General features: G+C 40.9%; 1 protein-coding gene across 2 annotated transcripts in view; it reads right to left on the bottom strand.

The window, feature by feature from the left end:
* Nucleotides 1-15165, bottom strand: part of FGD3 (FYVE, RhoGEF and PH domain containing 3) — a 183433-nt gene that overhangs the window by 48953 nt on the left and 119315 nt on the right. For both annotated transcript variants that reach the window (XM_039481891.1, XM_039481892.1), the window contains exons 5-7: nt 13005-13094; nt 9861-9997; nt 4477-4633 (exon numbers count right to left, since the gene is read on the bottom strand). In XM_039481891.1, the coding sequence (XP_039337825.1) occupies nt 4477-4633; nt 9861-9997; nt 13005-13094 (384 nt within the window). The remainder of the gene's footprint in view (nt 1-4476; nt 4634-9860; nt 9998-13004; nt 13095-15165) is intronic.

Genomic DNA, 15165 nt, shown 5'->3' on the forward strand with positions numbered 1-15165 from the left:
AATGGTTACCTATCAAGGCACTCATCATGCCCCAATCATCATGGTACTTATACTATGCCAAGTATTTATATTCACAATATTCATGGTAAGGAAGTAATATACCTGTTTTACAGGTGTGCAAAGTGAGGCAGTGAAAGATTAAGTAATTGGTTCCATGGCACATGGGAAGTCTCTGGAAGAGCCATGAACTGAACCCACAACTCCTCAATCCACAACTCCTCAATTGTAGTCTCTTAACTACAAACACATCTTTCCTCTATGGAATTACTACTTCAGCCTACCTAGTAAAATAAATCCTTTGGACCAAGTTTTGGTCAAGTCATATATTTCTGTTTGAATACTAGCATCTCCTCAACCCACCACATTATTTTCTGTATTCTATTCCTCAGCCAAAAGATGCTTGTGTCAAGTATTTCCAATATTTCTCATAAATATTACAGCTGAAGACATAATGCTGACTTGCCGGATTCTGGGAGATAATGAGACAAATGCCTGACAGAAAATATTAGCCATCTTTCCAGTAATTCAAAGATGTAAATTTACTTTAAAAATAATCTGTCACCATGTACCGAACACAATTGCTGTTTATAGTGGCTGAGCTAAATTTATTATCTTTCAGAGTTCTACAGCATAACATTTCTCAGATGCCACGATTGGGAGGGAAAGAATTAAAGATTCCAGGAAGAGAGAAGTAAAATGGAGAATTATACTACTCCCTTATTCGCTTTTGTATCTTACTGCATCATGCATCCCCCCACAAGGATGACATGCTCTGTTGCCCTTTTGCCCAATTCCCCAACAAGCATCTTCACATCTTCCTCTATCATGCCTCCAACAGCATCTTCAAACTAGTCCTCAAAGCCAATACCTGGTCATCCTTCTAATCCTTCATTAAAATTCACTTCTACTAGGACGCCCACAGAAAACTGCCAACTGATCATGGCTAAACAGGGGGGTATTTTATATAACTCTTTTATTTATGCAAGTGTTTGTGTGATAGTACATGTACACACATGGTTTGCTAACTCCTGTAAACTCAAGCACAGCTGATAGAATCTGCAATCACAAAAACCCAATTGCTTCCATTTCATGTAGACTCATTAGTGCACCAAAGTGAACATAGACAGGTCTCAGTATATAAGAGGAAGTCAAACTTAGACTCCAGTGAAAATCAGGTGCTTTGTTTTCTCTTAATGCATATACAATTAATTAATCCATACAACCACTTCTTATGTAGTCACTTTTCCTTCTAGTGATAGCCACCCACACACCATTTCTTCTATGTGTTCGTTGCAACAAGAGGGTGAGTTGTAATCTTGTTTTAGTTAGATTGTAAACTCTTAAGGGCAGGGATCATTTCTTACAATCTATTTGTATGTCCCCTATTCAGAGTCAGTGGGTGTTACTTTTAGACAAATCAATAATTAATGAAGATGTGAAAATTTGAAAAATTCAACATTTGGACAAAGAATGGGGTGGGGAAGAAACTGGTGAGATTTTACATGCAAGTGTTTTGCCCAGCTCTACTGCTACAACTAAGAATAAAGCACCATGTCTCTCATCTTCAGAATCCATTTCATCTAAAAGGAAGCAACGGGTATTTCAAAGTTCGGCGTTAAACAAATTCAAGTGAGAGCCGGGCTGCAGAATGGTGTGAAACCTGTGAATACTAAAAAAAAACCTCGGCAACGGTACCAGATGTGCATGAAAAGCGAGTTCTCACAAAGCAGTCTCTCTGTTAAGACAGGAGATTGTACAAATCTCCTATGACTTCAGAAAAATCAGTGTGTCATTTTGGTCAGCAATGTAAGGTTTGAGCCTGTAATAGGCATTGGGGGCACTCAACACCTAGCAGGATTGAGCCCCAGAAGTTGGATATAATGGTAACATCAGGATGTATTTATCTTTAAGGTTGCCTAAAGTAAACAATCAATAGCTTGTGATCAGTTATGGCTTTTTGCAGTAAAAAAGGTCAGGTGTTTATGAGCTCAATTTAATTATTGCTAATTCCTCAACCTGAAAAACGATGCCATTCAACAATCCCTAGAGTGCTATTAACAACCTGCATGGAATTTCATAATTAAGCAATAAAACATGGGTGACAGTGCATTTCTGAAGAATTACAACACATTTCAAGTGGTGTTTTGCAAAGCAAGGCCAAAGGTCAAAGGACTAACTAACAGAAATCACATTAAACCACTGGACATTCTCTATCTGTAATTGAAGTCCCCGCCCACCACTCTATCCCCACTCCATGGAAAGGTGGAACTAATTCTCTGTAGCAAGGTTCCTGGGTTCTTTGATGTGCTGGCATCAGAGACAGGAAATCCTACGGCAGCTTCATTTAAAATGAAAATGTCAGGTTTGAAATTAATTAAATATGAAAATAAACACAATCAGTTCAGTAGCTCATATGCTGACATTAAATCCTATTTGTTTTACGCTGTGCTGCATTTTCCTTTTGTGAGAGGCTACAGGCTTTTGTACTGACCATGACAATGCGTGTCACAACAGCTATGGGGGCAAAGATAAAGGAAAAGCTGGTAAAGAGGGCACCAAAGAGGCAGTTGAGATTTGCGGAACAAACATGCTGGGTAAATCCTCAGGCAATAGACCAGGGCCTATTGACATACCAGCTGGAGATCTAGCCAGCAAGCTGCACATCTCTGCTAAAATAATCAGCAGTGAAATAGTTAACAGTGTTGCCATTAGATTACCACCACTGGGCTTCAGAACTGAAGCTCCAGATATAACCTCTGTGTTAAACTTACTTGTCAAGAACTCTTTTCATGGGGCAGCAGAGGACACTCATGATCGCAGATAGCTGCAGGCATGTTTTGTGGGCTCTGACAGCTAATGTGAACCATTTGTGTGGTTAGCCTGTTTGGTGATGTGACAGAGGAGACATAGCAGAATTTTAGGGAAATATACATCTCCTTGCTGCAGGAAGTAAGACAAATAATGAGTTACAGTGGGGCTTCCATATGCTTGAGAAAGGAACCTTCACTAAGGGGCCAGATGCAAACTGAAGTCAGTGGGACTGTGCCTTGGGCAACACTGCTCTGTTTTAAAGGGACAACAGATTTTTAGATCAAAATGTAAAGATCAGTTGTGCGTTGTTCTGGAGAACTGGGCTGGGAAGGTTTGGAGCATTAGGGGCAAAGTGGAAGTGAGCCGAGACAGTCTGCTAGCACAAGCAGAAAGAATCAAGGAGCCCTGCAGGGAGTACACTCCAGACCTCTCAGACAAATTACACAAGCAATGCGCCGTTTGGGGCCCGTGTGCCAGAGTCTCAAATTTCAACCAAAAGGAGCACTTAGCTTTTCAGACCCCGCTCAGAATAATCAAAACCTCGCTTAGTCCAAGATTAGACAGATGACTGAGGTAAAAAAGGGCATTTGTAGTACAAAAGAAGGACAACTTTCCCAATTCATATTCTCCTCTCCTTCCTCTCCACCGGCTCCAGGAAGGAGCTTCTGATTCACATTGGTAGCCAGCCCTGGCCCACTTCTCCTCTTGCAGGTGGGGGGAGGGGAGGAAGAATCATGACAGCTGGGCCAGCCCTACCACCAGGACCATCCCTGCATTTCAGGCATGCAGCTGTGGTCTTTCCTCTGTGCACAGAGAGAAAGCATTAACCCTCTCCCTGCTAATCGCTGTTCTTTGCAAAGAACAGTGGATGCTCTCCCTGCACCTGCATATATGCTGGGCTTCAACTACATTCCTAACTTGGCTGGCTCCAGACTCATGCAAAGAAAGCAACAGGGAAAAAAAATGTACAAAGCATATTGATGTGAGCAGAAAGGATTTCATTGTTTATTTTTCATTACAATTGACAGTTTTAGGTAAGTCATTCGCCTGAAAAATCGTTAGCCCAAACAAGAGCTCTGTGCTACAGCATAAGCACCAGAAAATTAAATTGACTAGAAATAAAAATGAAACTGAATGCTCTACTTTCATCATCCAAGGAGAATGAGGTGCCCACTGCAAACAAGCAAAGAAAAGCAAGATATGTATTAGGCTTTACATTTTTCACTTTAAAATTAGTGTTTTATTAATAGGAAGGGAAAGGAATTTTAAAAAGATTAATTTACATGTATATTGACAGTATCCCTCTCCTATTCCTTTTTTGCCTTAGGGACAAACTCACTATTAAGTTTTTACAATAATAAAGGAGATACGTTCAGTGTTTTTAAAATCTCTGTAAACAAAGGGAATAAAACTGACGAAAATTAGAGTAACTTGGCATTATTGTTATGGCTTACAGGGAGTCCCCAAATCCTGTTGGAGAAATACTCCACCTGTGTAGTGATGTATGTCACGTGCAGAAGGAGAAGAAAGGATTTTTACTATATTTATATTTCAGAATGATAGGAACATTACCCAGCAACCCACTGTGGAGTGCCAGAACTGGAAAGGCAAAAAGAATTAAAATCCCATCAAGCTGGAGATGTAGTAAAAGGAATGGCTTTATACCTGTACATTTTGAACAACATCTTTAAATGGAGATGATCGCTGCATCCATGTGTTCACCATGTCCATTGCTCTGTCAAAGTTCTTTACATATTCTCCATACATCTTCAGAAAGGGAGCCAGTTTTTGAAGGATGTCTCCCAGCCGTGGGGTTGCATTCCTATTGCAAAGAAGGCAGATAAATGTGTCTTGAAACCCACACTATTGCAGGAGCTCTCTCACACTCACACACACACACACACTCTCTCTCTCTCAGACCCAATTTTAGCCTTGGTGTAGAAAGGAGCAATTCCTTTTTGACATCACTAGGGGCGCACCCAGATTTACACTAAGGCTGAATTCAGCTCTGTGAAATTTTGTTAAGAGAATAATCTATATCTTTGTCCAATAAGAAAAGTAATTTACTGTAAAGAGCCTGTGATTTTTCAGTGATTTTTTTCCATATAGCCAAAGAACTGAAGATGCAAAGAGGCCATGTAGGTACCTTTAGACACTCTACCTGGGGGTTACATGTTAGCACATAGGGAGGACACAGAAGCTCAGTAATACATGAAAAACTTCCCCACAAATTCACTTTCCTCACAAGTACAAACAACAATACAGGAAACAGAATATCCTGAATAAATGCTCCCTCCGTATTTTGGGCCTCTCAGGAGGCAGAGCCCAGGAAGTGGGGGCTGGAAGCAAAGTTGGATCTAGACTTTCATATCTCCTAAGTTTAAGGCTTGACAGGGGCCTGCCCAGCGCACAGAAAGAGTCAGAGCAGCCATATGGTTACTCTAACTTAGGGTACGTCTACACTACGGGACTATTCCGAATTTGCATAAACCGTTTTTAAACAAATTTTTTTTTTAAAAAATCAGCGCGCGCACCACACACAAAACACATTAAATGTGTGGTGTCCATGGTCCGAGGAGGCGCGATTTCGCGAGCGTTGGCTGCACTGTGGCTAGCTATTCCTATCCTCCCCCAGTTCCTCCCCTCCCTCCCCCCGGAACTTCCGGTGAGATCCCCAGATCCCAAAAATCAAAAAAAAAAAAATCGGGTGGTTGTGGTATGTCAGTAGTCACGCCAGTCACTCCTTCGCCTCTGGACGCCATTTTCCTGATTTTTTGGATTGCCATGGCATGGCAGATGCCTTGGCATGGTTTTGTGTTTGTTTGTTTTTTCGTACTATGTGTACTGTGTGTAGATATTCATTCATCAGCAGACAGAGCGAGCAGCTTTTTTTGCTTTTGCTTTTGCATTTGAGATTGCATGACAGCAGAGATGGTTACCAGCCATATTGCACCATCCAAGAACTGAGGGATGAATCATGGCTCCCAGTCCTTTGTACTTAGTGTTGCAGGTGCCCAGCCAGGTCAATCAGCCAGCAAAAAAGTTACCAGTATATGCCACCTTCCATATTGCATTTGTACCATCTGCTGTTGCGCTCATGTGTGCCCGATCCCGATCAGCCAGGGCAAAAAAAAAAAAAAAAATGAATCTCTCCCTCAGTCCTCCCATTTCTAAAAAAAAAATAGAATCAGTGCTGCCTAGGCAAGGGAGTGTGAGAGAGACCACCAACCATAGAACCAGAGAGCACAGCTGCTCTGTGTCAGAGCCTGCAGAAATTATCTGTATTATATGTCACAGGGGGTGCTCCTGTAACCCACCTGTTGATTCCGTCTCTTCTTCGCCTTTCTTGGCTACCGTAGCATTGTCCCCCCCATGTGTGTGTGATGAATTAATAAAGAGTGCAGAATAACACACACTGACTTGTGACTGAAAGTGAGAGTGCTGAGCAGAGCAGCAGCTCTAGCAGGAGACAGAGTGGAAAGCAGTGTGTGTGAGAGCCAGGGGCAGCAGCTGCTTCCCAGGTCAGGGGGCCAGAACTGAAGGGTGGGGTGGGGCATGCTGAGCCTGGATGGCTCTGATGAGGATGAGTGATGGTTATGAGCCATTGCCAGCCACATCCACATCCCATCAAAACCAAAAGCCAATAGGCTGATTGAGCTGATAGTTACTCATCCCAGTATTTTTCCACTGATTGCTGAAATTGATATTTGCTGATGATGATGATGAGGATGGAGATGATATTGATGAGATGATGCTGATGGACCATCATATGGCGGACATGCACCCATGTTGGTGGGGACTGCTGAGGATGCGCTGATTGCTGCACTCTCTATCGCCAGCAGTCAGTAAAGAGAGTAAAACATGTAAAGTCAAGGTAGGTGGGGGTGTTGGGTGGGGGTGGGTGTGGTGGTGGGTGCTTGGGGTGTGACTTGGCCTTTGACTGTTTGACCCTGTGTTTGACCCTAGAAGCATTTGGGAGCAGCAGGCAGCAATTGAAGGCTGGAGGAGAATGCAGGAGTGGGATCAGTCCAGGAGTCCCTCCTCCATTTGATTCTTTTTTGATTTTACACTTTGACTCTGCTTTTGCAGTGCGTCTGGTTGCTATTCTGTTCTGTCTGGAGATTTTTAAAAAAGATTTCTGATTTCTTCTTGTTCTTTTCTGATGCTGGAATTTCATCTGCCCTTTTGCTGATAGACTCATTGCATGTCCATGCACCTTTTGATTTGATTTTTGATGCTTCGCCATCATTCAGCTCTCGGATCGGAGCTCCACGCCACTGCGCCACAAATAAAAAAAAGTTCGGGGCGCTTTTCCTGTTTACCTGACCACTGCATCAGTTTCCAGTTCGGTCCCTGGTGGCCAGTGGTGGCACTATGTGATGAGAGCGAGGCCAATACCGTACCGATCAGCACATACACTGACCCGATCCGATCAGTTATACCACTATACTGGCGCGATAGAAACATTTTAAAGAGCCGTTAAAAAGCGATTGGAAACCATTAAAAAAAGGTTTAAAATTGGACATAAATCGATGTTTTTAAAGCCTAGTGTGGGATTAAGCTTGAGGGCCTTACAGAAGCTTTCCATGCTCATTTATGGGCTGCTCTGCAGCCCGGATAGCTTGAGCACCGAGAGCTGCCAGCCTGGTCACCCTCCCTTCATCCTACCACATGCCCTTTAAACTGGGGTCACAAAGGAGCAGAGCATGGCGCAGTATCCCTCCTGGGCTGGGGAAGTTTTCAGCTAAGTTTTCATCCCCCTTATGCCACTGGAGCAGCATGAGAGGGGCCAGAATTCAGAGAAGAATGGAGGCCTAGGAGAGACAAGACCTCAGGATGTACATAGGGCTTGTTAGAAAAGATTTTATTCAGGGTCCAGGAGATGGTGTTATCCCTTATCTGTGTATTTGCATTCCTTTTGCTGACTGCGCACACAAGGGAAGGGACAATTACAATAATGGTTAACTGGCCCAACCATCACAACGTTGGAATAAGGCTGGATTGGAAACCAGAAGATTTGGGTTCTATTTCAGTCCTGTGTGACCAGTCACACTTCCTGAGCTTTAGTTTTCCCGTCTGTGACAACCCTCACCAACCTCATACAGCTATTGTAAGGCTTAAGCACAGTGACATCTTTAGATAGCTATGTGCTAATATTAGCAATCCTAGGTGGCAATCCTAGAACTGATAGATGTAGGCTGGGATTTTTCCAAGGAGCCCAAAGGAAGTTCAGTGCACAAGTTTCTATGGAGATGGGTGTCTAACTCTCTTAGCCCTGGTCTACACTGAGTGGGGGAATCGACCTAAGTTACACAACTTTAGCTATATGAATAACGTAGCTGAGGTTGATGTACTTAGATCGACTTACCGTGGTGTCTTCACTACGGTGAGTTGACTGCTGCCGCTCCCCCGTCGACTCTGACTGCGCCTCTCGCGGCGCTGGAGTACAGGAGTCGACGGGAGAAGGTTCGGGAGTCGATTTATCACATCTAGACTAGATGTGATAAATTGATCCCTGCTGGATCGATCGCTGCCCACCGATCCGGTGGGTAGTGTAGACATACCCTGAGACTTTTTGCAAATGCCAGCTCTAAGTTTCTATTCACTCTCAAAGTAGGACCTTTCTCCCAGTGGCTGTCTTGCAGGTCATGGCCATTAGGAGACAATGCCTTTTTGTCATTTCACCCCAACACTAAGCTCATAACTTTAATTTTAATCTACATTAAACTGTACTAGTCATTTAATAGCCCATGCATGCGTTTGACTTCCCAGCATCCTTCTGGTGTCTAGTCTTCCTCATAGTTAGTAATGGCTGTCCCCATAGTTTCTAGTCATGTTCAAATGTGGCAATGTTTTTGCTTATTCCCTCTGGTCACTGATGTACAGTATGAAAAAGAGTAGACTCAGCGGAGTAAGATGTGAACTCTGATCTTGTCTCCATCATTTCAGAGTAGATAAGCAGGTTAACTTTCAGTTGACTTTATAGTTTAATATAACAACAGTGTCAGAACACACTACGCTTTCTACAGGAAGAAAAGTCTTTACAGCCAACTTGTCATCCCAAATTTAATTTTCTAGGTCTATGCATTCCATATCTTCCGTATTTACAACTTGGTGCAATTTTCAGGGTCTAACTGGAGCATAAACATTATTAAATATTCAACAAAAACAACTGCTTATGCTTAAAGAAATACTTACGTGTGTACAATGTGGATGTTAAAATAATTATGATTATAGCAGTTTATCTTGCAGGAGACAATGCATTTGAATTTCAGAGTCAAACAGAATTTGATGTAAGGTATAAAACACAAATGGAACAGATATGACAATAGACTAACATATTTACAGATCTACGTAACTTGTCTAGATGGCTTCATACATTGTGTGAAACTATTTCTAGCAAAAATTACATTTACAGTTAATCTTAATATAGTCACAATTTAGTTCTTAAAGAAATGGACTGATCAAATCAAGCCTTAGATATAGCATATAAAACTCTATTCCATTATAGGAGCATGCTAGCATCCTTGGATAAGTATATATGTTGATGTTTGCCACTGCCTTTCTGATTGCCTCGCAGAACCACTTGTGGGGCCAAAGTAATAAAAAAAATAGTAAGTGATCTGGCTGTCTTATGGTATTGTACTACTGAAATGGTGGAAATACTGTCAAGGAGGACAGCTCTTAAGAACATAAGAACGGCCATACTGGGTCAGACCAAAGGTCCATCAAGCCCAGTGTCCTGTCCTCTGATAGTGGCCAATGGTAGGTGCTGCAAAGGGAATGAACAGACAAGGGTTGATTGGATGCCTCGTCAAGAAGCTCCTTGCAATGTTTTGGACCCATAACGCACTGTGAGACAATATTTTTTTTATTTAGGTTTGTCTTTGTATCTTGGCATGTATTAAAAAAAGGTATGATGGCCTACTGTATTATATGGGAAATAGTATGTTCTTGTGTAATTAAAACCTATGTTGTAAGATTAGGCTTTCTGATCGCTAGAATGCCTGCAAACTGAATGTTTATTTGTAATACATTGGTTTACCCACCACTCTTGTGTAATTCTTTTTTGGAGCTCAGGCAGGAGAAACTGTCCATGGAAGCAATAGATGGAGGAAATATTTGAAAAGATGCCAGTTATCACTTCAGCTGGAACACCTGCTTCTGACAATTTAGTGCAAAATACCTGAATGGGGAAAAAAAAAGATATTACCAGTTACTTAACATAAATTTAAAACCTGGCATTATGTTATGAACAATATTATTTAAATGATGACTAATGTGCTTTAATATAGGATCACATGTTCTGTATTTTGGAGTGTCATTTTTGTTTTTTTCTTTGAAGTTACTTTGTTTGTCACACAGAATAATCTCATTCTCATTCAGATGGGAACGTTAAACCCATTTAGGTTTAAAACTAGTTTAGTTATTTTTTGATGTGAAAGCAAGTTGAAGAAAAGCAGATTTTTTTCCTACCTGTCTTTATTAGGTCCAGGACAAAAGTACTCTGTACATTAATGAAAGTGAAAAGCACTCCCTAGATTTTCCTAAAGTCCCTGGAAATAGACCTCTGCTCATCCAAACCCAACCTACTCCAAATTTCCATAGAAATCTTTAGTCCAGGGGGCAGAGTGGAAAGGGCTCTATACAAATAATGGCTTCCCTAACTGCATTCATAGCAAGAAGACAGATTTCATTAAGAAATCCAGCACACCTGACTTACCAAAGTGATTCACCATTTTTATTCCTTCTTTCTCCCACATTCATAAATTGCACAATTGCCTGGGTGACAATCATGGTCCAGACCCCTCAGTGGGAGAAGAGAAGGTTTAAACCCCCAAAATGAGCAGTCGAACCAGCTGACTGCATACTGTATTACTGTGGTATTAAATAAAAAAAAAGAATCAAGTCTGGTCTTTTATGAAAGTTTGTAGTGTTCAGAAATTGCTGCTCATTACAAGACATGTATACAGATTGTGGTTATTGAATTTACGTATTTGTGTATATAGGAAACTGTGCTCATAATCTGTGGTGCAGTTTCACCTCCACCTCACCGTGGGGTGGTGGGCAGCCAGGCAGGGAGGGGCTGCTTCCCCAATCAGATGGGACTCGCTCCATGCACCTAGCAATTATTCAGCCCAGGAAAAAAACGTTGAGGAAAAATCAAAGTAAATGGGAACAACTTGAAACTGAAAAGAAAACCCCAGGCTTTGAAAACTAAGAGAGGAGGGAATTTTCCCCACTTTGAATATCTATAGTGACTGACAGAGAGGGGCTGACGGGGGGAGATCCAGCAAACCAAACCTTCAAGCCCTTTTAAAATGGAAGGGGGCTAAAGTGAAATCTATTCAGAAACAGAGCTAAGTAGGAAGCTGTCTGTGAAATGCTGGATTCCCTCCAGAGTTAGGGGATAACCTGGGAAACTGTTCAAAAGCAATAGGTAATCTGTACTCAAAAAGGCACTTTATCTAATATAGAAGTTTCACATCTGAGTTGGTGCCTTTATGTTTATTTTCTGTGTAACTTGTGTATGTTGGCTTCCCTTACATTTCATCTTTGAGTCTGCGTTTTTTCTACTAAACAACCCTTTTGTTTATTTTTACCCCAAGCAGGTCTCTGTTGTGCAAACTGTGTGGAGTGGGGTGGGGGGGGTGGGACGACTGATTTCATGCCTTTGGGGGTGACGGACAGGAAGAGAAAAGTCAGTGTGTCTGGGAATTAAGAACTCGTGAAGGATGGGGAGCCTCAGAACTGGAAGGACTCCTGAAATCAACCGAAAAGGCGTAACTAGGCTGGCGGAAGCCAGGATGAGACCTTGGGCAGGCTACTGGTATCAGGGATCTGAGCTATAACAGCACAGCATTAAAGCACACTAAGGTTATAGGGCTGGAGGTGACAGAACATCTTACTGATATTAGGAAAAACTTTTTCACTAGGAGGGTGGTGAAGCACTGGAATGGGTTACCTAGGGAGGTGGTGGAATCTCCTTCCTTAGAGGTTTTTAAGATCAGGCTTGACAAAGCCCTGGCTGGGATGATTTAGTTGGGAACTGGTCCTGCTTTGAGCAGGGGGTTGGACTAGATGACCTCCTGAGGTCCCTTCCAACCCTGATATTCTATGATCTGGGTGATCCCCAAAACACCACAGTACTACAGAAACTAGAGTCAACTTTTCTGAACAATTCTAACCTCTGACCATTTAAACACACAAATGAAGTTAAAAACTGCAGTATCGTTGCACCAGTTTTACTTTTACCCCCAACATGAAGGAGGTAAATTAAAGAGTGTGGCTAGGTGAAGAATCCAGAGACATAAAGGGCCTGATTCTGCTGAGCTGATGCAGGCCCAACTCCTACTGACAAAAGCCTGTCAGGGGTCACAAAGCTGTCACAGATTCCATCATATCGCAAAGCATTTTACTGTCCCCATGATTTCCTTTCAGGATCTGTTCAGGAGAGTAACTGCTTCCTCTTTGTGGTCCCTAGAGTGCTGGTAGCTAAGTTGATTCTTTCCTACTCCTTATGGCCTGTTTTAATGGTACTCAGCAGAGATCACAGGATTTTTTTTTTTTTTAAATAGGTGATTGCTGTTTAGAGCCCTTCACCATCATCACTTTCTTCAACCAACATCTACTGTCTTGTCTCTAGTAAGCTGATCTCATCCTTCATTCTATCAGCAAAACCAGTTTTGGCTTTTGGCAGCCAGCTTCTCTACCGTGTACACTTAACATACTTTGTGCACAGTGCACACTAATGGGGACCAAAGCATGTGCAATACCTGTAGGCTGAGTTGTAAATGGTACAAGAGCTGTCGATCTGGAGCCCGAGCTGGAAATGCCAGCCAGTTTAAGAATACTGGAAGCCAGAGAAAAAGGAAGTAGAAACGGGACTGTGGGCTGGAAGATGGACAGGAAGAAATGTTTTGCAGTGAGTAACCTATTAAGAAATGGCAAGATCATGACTGTATTTTAGTAACACTTTCTATGACTCATCCATGATTTTAAGAGGAAATTACCAAGCCAACTCTCAACCCTACCTATAATGTCTACCTAAATTTTACTTTTTCTTACTAATAATCTGATGTCACAGAAAAAGTCTTAAAGTATGTACAAAGTAATCACAACATCCACATTTATTTGAAGAAATCTGTTTTGTGGATTGAAAATGAAGCACAAGTTGATCAAAGCAGAATTACCTGGTCCAGCAGATGCAATCTTTTAACATAAGCCTCTTCTGTATGAAGCAGTTCATTGGCAATGTTGAACAGCTTTTGTGGCTCTGTACACTGAAAAAAATATTACAAATGAAGTTATCCAAGAATTAATATAAACCCTATTTTCATCAAACATTCTATTCCCCAAGACTCACTAATATTAATTCATCCCTGGTATAACTATTGAAATGAATTAAGCCATCTCATGGGAGAAACTGCCCCAGCATTTCTAATCAAAGGATCTGTTTCCTGCTAGTGCATTTTCAAAGTTATTGTCTAAAACCTAATTAACATGTGATGGCTGGCTGTGATAGCACTTCAGTTCTCTGTATTTTGCTACAAATGATAGAATACTCCAAAACAGAAAATCTTTGAATTCTGTTTTCAGGCCTTTACAAATATTAGCACACTAATCTGGTGACTAACATGCTAGACACCACTTTACCTGATGTCTATTTTTAAATTCACTACTAGAACTACAAACCAGAGTACACTACAGTATATTTATAATGCCTGGTGTAGTTTTGAATGCATAAGGATGCAGCTTCCAGTACCTCCCTTGAGAGGTTCTTCCACTTGCTATTAGGAAGTTCTCTCTGCTATCCAGGCTAAATTCACCTTGTCTTATTTTCATCCCATTGTTCCTAGTGCTATTCCTTCTACCAAACTATTTTTCCCCAGTCCTGGTTTTTACATAATTCAGTCACTTGAGATTGATTATAACATCCACACTTCAGTCTTAGTTTCGCCTTAGATATATATAAATTCAGCCCTTTCAGTACTTAAAGTTCACTGAGTCAGCATGTTGCAGACAAATACATTTAACCTCTTGACAAATTCTTTAATATCCATCAACAATTTGTAGCATCCAAGATTTTAAATGCAAACTGTATACTTATGAAACAAATATCTCCTCTCTCTCTCTCGTGGTCCCATTAGAAAATATACAGGTTTTTAAATTAGCAGATAAAGACAGGGAAACTTGCGAAGTTTCTGTATTAGCATTAGTATTTAGTAATAAAATGATTAAACTTTTAATAATCTGGAAAAATGGATGAGCAGAAAGAGGGCAAAATATGCACATATAAATTATTTAGGTTAGTCAAAGCTAGAAGACTGAGAAACTCCAGAGACCTCAATGATTGGGCAATGGCACAGAGATGAGAAATTCAAAGGAATCTAATATATTTTGAAGGAAAATTCTGAACTGCTTATACTTGTTCTAAATTAATTGCACCCACTGAAGGGAAAAACATGGATTTCATTGTGGGCAGCTCAATGAAAACATCTGCTCAGTGTGCAGTGGTGATCAAAAAGGCAAACTAATGGGGTGATTACAAATGAGACAGAAAATAATACTGAAAATATTAGAATGTCATTAATATAAATGGATGGTCTAGCCTTACAGGACATACTTCATCCACTTCTGATCATCCCATCCCCGAAGCACATAAAAAAACAGAAGAGACCAGAGACAAGTGACAAAAATAATTAAAAGCATGAAAAGATTTCCGTTAGAGGAAATATTGAAAAGACTGGACTGTTCCGAGAGGAGATAAATAACAGGAGACATGATAGGGGTACTTTTTGCATAGAGAAGGTAAATCAAGTGTTCCTATTAATTCCTGCTTTTAATCAAAACCAGGGAACATTCAGTGAAACTTAAAGCCAACAAATTTAAATTAATAAAAGGAAAACACTTAAATTTATCCTGTGGAACTCACTGTCACAAAATAGAATCGAGATCATGAACTTAGCAGAATTCAGAAATTCGATATTTATATGGATAAATGAGAACTCCACAGTTACATTAGCTAGGATAAAACATGCATGATTCAGAACTCAAGTCAACCACTAACTGATAGAGGATAGGAATCCATTTCCATGACTGTTCTATAAAGATGTTTCTTTCATCTTACTCTGATGCAGTTCCTCAGTTCCTATGTACTGTGCATTGCAGCTTGCTGTGTGCAATGGGATAATTTATGATATCCTGTGAAATAAGCTCTTATTCCAACCCTCCCAATATTAAAATCATAGCCTGTAAAGGAAACTGAAATAATGTATCATTTTAAACGTATTGCATTGTGTCCTACCTGGCTCTACACAGAATAAGTACTGATCGTTGTGCCTACTATTTATA

This window comes from Mauremys reevesii, linkage group 7 (assembly GCF_016161935.1).
Source record: "Mauremys reevesii isolate NIE-2019 linkage group 7, ASM1616193v1, whole genome shotgun sequence".
NCBI classification, from domain to species: domain Eukaryota; kingdom Metazoa; phylum Chordata; order Testudines; family Geoemydidae; genus Mauremys; species Mauremys reevesii.